This window comes from Otolemur garnettii, unplaced genomic scaffold, assembly GCF_000181295.1.
Source record: "Otolemur garnettii isolate 467f Iridium unplaced genomic scaffold, OtoGar3 scaffold00083, whole genome shotgun sequence".
Taxonomy (NCBI): domain Eukaryota; kingdom Metazoa; phylum Chordata; class Mammalia; order Primates; family Galagidae; genus Otolemur; species Otolemur garnettii.
Window position 1 is genome coordinate 5383140 of NW_003852478.1, and position 5234 is coordinate 5388373.

Consider the following 5234-nt stretch of genomic DNA (forward strand, 5'->3'; position numbering starts at 1 on the left):
TATCTCCCCCCTCCACCTCCCCTTCCTCTTTCTCTCCTCCTCCTGCCCCACCTTCTTATCTTCCCCTCCTCCTCATCCTTCTTCTGACAGAGTCTCACTTTGTCACCCTGGGTTGAGTGCTATGGCAGCATCATAGCTCACAGCAAACTCAGACTCTTGAGCTCAAGTGATCCTCTTGCCACAGCCTCCCAAGTCACTGAAACTACAGGCACCTACTACCATATCCAGCTATTTTTAGAGACAGGGTCTCACTCTTGCTCAGGCTAGTCTTGAACTCCTGAGCTCAAACAGTCTACCTGCCTCAGCCTCCCAGAGTGCTGGCATTGTAGGCGTGAGCCACCACACCGGCCCCTACTTGGGACTTTTTTCATTATTAAGTCTGGTTCTAGCCTAGGAACTTCTGTTGGCTAAAAGGGCTGTGATACTAAGAAAGTTTGGGGTGGGTATGGTATTTGATTTTAATGCTTCCTGTTCTGTTTTACCTCCTTCCTCCGTGAAAACCTACCGGCTTCTGGAGGAGTAGAGTTACATTGGGGAATATGGTGTAGATAGGGAAAGTCACTCTGAGTTGAAAATGAAGAGGCCCATCTCTGCCAAACACTCTTCCAAACGATTAGTGACCTTTCTTGCTGCTAAATAAAGGCTGAAGGAAACCATGAATTGGCTCAAAAATCTCTTCAAATGCTCCTTCAGAACATGAAACAAGTTTATTTTTAGAGTCCTGCGGTTCCGACATAACTACAGAGAAGGTCTGCATGTACGTGCTACCTCACCTCTGATACCTCAGATATTTTAGGTTAATTACTGTAATTAGCTATGAAACTAGTTCATACTCCTGTCAATTAAGGTTTTTTTTTTAAATTTTATTTTTGAGATAGTGTCTCACTTTGTTGCTGGGGTCTAGAGTGCTCTGGCATCAGCCTAGCTCGCAGCAACCTCAAACTCTTGGGCTCAAATGATCCTCCTGCCTCAGCCTCCCAAGTAGCTAAATTATAGGCATGTACCACCATACCCAGCTATTTTTTCTATTTTTAGTAAAGACAGGGTCTTGGTCTTGCTCAGACTGGTCTTGAACTCCTAAGCTCAAGCAATCCACCTTCCTCAGCCTCCCAGAGTGGTGGGATTACAGGTGTGAGACACCACACCCAGTCAGATTAAGGTTATTTTTGTCTTTGCATATTTTGACCCACTGGGATGACTATAATCAATAAGACAGACAATAGCAAGTGTTGGCAAGTATGTGGAGAAACTGGAACCCTCCTGCATTGCTGGTGGGCAAGTAGAATGGCCCAGTTGCTTTGGGAAACAGTTTAGTAGTTCCTCAAAATGTTAAACATAGTTTCTTGGCATATCCCCAAGAAAAATGACAGCATTTGCTCATACAGTAACCTGTACACAAATGTTCATATTCACAAGAGGTAAAGAATGTGTACTATGATGAACAGATAAAGAAAGTGCAGTATGTACATGCAATATGCAATAGTATTTAGTCACAAAAATGAGTCAAGCACTGATGTATGTCACAACGTGGGCAGACCCTGAAAACATTCTGCTAAGGGAAAGAAACTCGTCACAAAAGGCCATGTATTTTATTACACGTTTCCATATGAAATGCCCAGAAAAGGAAAAGTCCGCAGAGATGGGAAGTGGATTACTGATGGCCCAGTGCTGCGGGCGGGATGGGAGGGCAGTGGAGTGATGCTGATGGGTGTGGGGCTTCTTTGGGGGATGATGGAAACCTGCTGGAATTAGATGGTGGTGACAGTCGCACAACTTGGCGAGTATATTTAAAGCTATTGAATTTGTACACTTTAACATGGTCAATCTTACCGTATGGGAATTATATCTCAATGAAAAATTCCACTCTACATGTATAGTTATATATTAATTCTGGCTTCCTAAGTACAGGGTGTCCATAAAGTTCGTGTGCAATTTAAAATCGTGCACTATTTTATTTATTTATTTATTTTTTAGAGACAGAGTCTCACGAAGTCACAGCTCACAGAGACCTCCAACTCCTGGGCTTAGGCGATTCTCTTGCCTCAGCCTCCTGAGTAACTGGGACTACAGGTGCCTGCCACAATGCCCGGCTATTTTTTTGTTGCAGTTTGGCCGGGGCCGGGTTTGAACCTATCACCCTCAGTATATGGGGCTGGCGCCCTACCCACTGAGCCACAGGCGCCGCCCTATGGTGCACTATTTTAAATTGCACACGATCTTTCTAGACACCTGTATAACAAGGATGGTGTCAGGTAACATTTGTCAAACGAAGATGACTGAGTACCAGTCCGTGCTGGCCAGAAACACTGTGCTCTCCTCTGCTTGTAGGTAGTATCGCTTCCTTCCAGGCTCCAACGGCCACCGTCAGGCTGGTGGTCCTCGCACTTGGCGTGTCTTCCTCTCTGCTCGTGCAAGCCGTGACGTGGTGGTCAGGAAGTAGTTTGCAAAGGTATGGACGGTTCCTAGCTTATGCACTTAGAGACAAACCAGTATGACCAGGTACCAAAGGGCCAGTAGTACAGTTTTTACCTCCCCTCCAGCTTTCTAGATGTCTGTCTTTCCCTTTTCACAAAACCAGGATGTGACTATTGCCATCAATTCACTAATGTATTGAGAATTAAAGAATTTATTACATGTTGCCTAGGTAATGGGCTATATAAAGCTACATCCGTTACTGCAAATTACCAACAAGACCATTTCAGATATTCTGCGAAACTGACACTCACGATGAACATACTATGTGAAAAACGAATAAAAAGTATTTAAAAATACTTTTGCACTTCCAGGTACCTCAGAATCTGGGGCTTCATTTTAGGGCAGATTCTTCTTGTTGTTCTCCGAATATGGTACACTTCACTAAACCCAATCTGGAGTTATCCACTGTCCAACAAAGTGATACTGACATTGGGTGCCATAGCCACATTGGATCGCATTGGCACAGGTAAGTGTATGTCACATTTAATCAAGAATTTTCTCTTTTGCAGAGTTTATTTTACTGTCCCTGCATGAATGTTGTACATCTTGTAAAGAAAATCTCTCTAAGTAGCTTTTCTGCACTATATCTCCATCTCAGCTTTTTCTTTTCTTTTTTTATTGAGACAGAGTCTCACTTTGTCACCCTTGGTAGAGTGCTATGGTCATAGCTCACAGCAACCTCAAACTCTTGGGCTCAAGGGATTCTCTTGCCTCAGCCTCCCTAGCAGCTGGGACCTGCCAAAATGGCCTGGCTATTTTTTTTTTGTTTGTTTGTTTGTTTGCTTGTTTTTGTTTAGCAGGCCCGGGCTAGATTCGAACCCACTAGCCCTGGAACATGTGGCCGGCGCCCTAAACACTGGGCTACGGACACCCAGCCATTTCAGCTTTTTCTTCTTATGAAACAGTACACGTAACTGGCACAGCCAGTGGGCTATTTCTTTTCTTTTCTTTCTTTCTTTGTTTCTTAGACAAAGCCTCCCTCTCTTGCCCAGGCTAGAATGCCATGGCAACATCATAGCTCACAGCAACCTCCAACTCTTGGGTTCAAGCGATCCTCCTGCCTTAGCCTCCTGAATAGCTGGGACTAGAGGCACCCGCCACCACACCTGGCTAATTTTTCTATTTTTAGTAGAGATGGGGTCTCTCTCTTGCTCAGGCTGGTTTTGAACTCCTAGCCTCAAGTGATCCATCTCAGCTTTCTAGGGTGCCAGCAGGCTATTTTCCAAGTAGAATGCACCATATCCTCAGCAACACAGAGAGATGGTGAAAATGAAAAGCCATCTCTGATTTGTAGCACTGTGTGCGTGGGACATGCAGCCTGGCCGTGGGCTCCAGCCCACACTCAGCTCTGTCTTCTGCGTCCCTCTGGACGTTCTCCCCCCCTCACTGACTCAGTACTTCTCTAAAACTGGGAAAGTTACTGGGACCTATGGCTGTGGGAACTACCTAAGTTTTTCCCCAGGGGTCTGAAGCTCCATATCTGAAAAGAAAGGAAATTTTACATTTGTATGACATTTTTCAAATCAACTGTCACTCTCTTGGGCCTGACTTTCTCTGAGACATTCTCATACCCAACTTAGATATATGTACATCATAGCCTAACTTGAGACTCTTCTAAAAAGAAAGGTGTTACTGGATTCTAATTAACTTGCTCCTGGCTTTTTGTGTGACTCCCAGTGAGTCACCGTTGAAGCACTTGTATAATCCCCCCAGATCCTATTTTGGCATGAAACAGAGGTAATGAGAATGGGGAAAACCATGCGAGGAAACTGATGGTGTGGGATTAGAATATGTGGGACTCAGTCTGGTCCCCTAGTGTTTGCTTTGCATTTTGGTTTTTTTTGAGACAGAGTCTCACTTTGTCCCTGTCAGTAGAGTGCCATGATGTTGAGCCTTACAGCAATCTCAAACTCCTGTGCTCAAGTGAGCCTCTTGCCTCAGCCTCCTGAGTAGCTGGAACTGCAGGCACCCACCACATTGCCCAGCTATTTTTCAGAGGTGGGGTCTTGCTCTTGCTCAGGCTGGTCTCTGACTCTGGAGCTCAAGCAATCCACTCGCCTCAGCCTCCCAGAGTGATGGGATAGTCTTCCTCTGCCTCCTTGGGTAGAGTGCCATGGCTCACAGCAACCTCAGTCTCTTGGTCTCAAGTGATCCTCTTGCCTCAGCCAACCTAGTAGCTGGGACTACCATGCCCAGCTAGTTTTTCTATTTTTAGTAGAGACAGGATCTCACACTAGCTCAGGCTGGTCTTGAACTCCTAAGCTCAGACGATCCACCCTTCTCAGCCTCCCAGAGTGCTGGGATTATAGGCATGAGCTACGGTGCTGTCGGGATCACAGAGAAACCTGCCCTTCTCCCTTGGTTGGTTCACTGAAGGATCAACTCACAATTAAGGTCGATTAATAAGAGGAAGGTTTATTTCTTAATACAATGTGCATAGGAAGAACCACAAGAGTGATTACCCCAAGTTTCAGTGATGGTCAGAGACTTTTATAGATGCTTTTTGGAAGGGAGGGGAGAAGAATGTGGAAAGTATAGGTGCAGCAAGTGTTGCTGGGGGGATGTGTGCAGATGGATAGAAACAGATTGATTTGTAGATGAACCTGAGAGACAGGTCTCTGGCTTCAGATGACCCTGGGGCCAGGTCTATCAGCACATAGTAAGGAAGTCAGTAGCCCCTTTTCAATTCTTAATCAGGTTACTCAGTTTCTATGTAGACAGAGGAAAGTCCTCTTTTTCTTTTTTTTTTTTTTTTTTTT

The 5234-nt window shown here is 45.1% G+C and overlaps 1 protein-coding gene across 1 annotated transcript in view; it reads left to right on the top strand.

Moving 5' to 3' along the window:
• CWH43 (cell wall biogenesis 43 C-terminal homolog) overlaps positions 1 to 5234 on the top strand; it is a 65673-nt gene that overhangs the window by 10661 nt on the left and 49778 nt on the right. Inside the window, exons 3-4 of the mRNA XM_003794597.1 lie at positions 2329 to 2449; positions 2787 to 2941. Coding sequence (XP_003794645.1) covers positions 2329 to 2449; positions 2787 to 2941 — 276 coding nt within the window. The remainder of the gene's footprint in view (positions 1 to 2328; positions 2450 to 2786; positions 2942 to 5234) is intronic.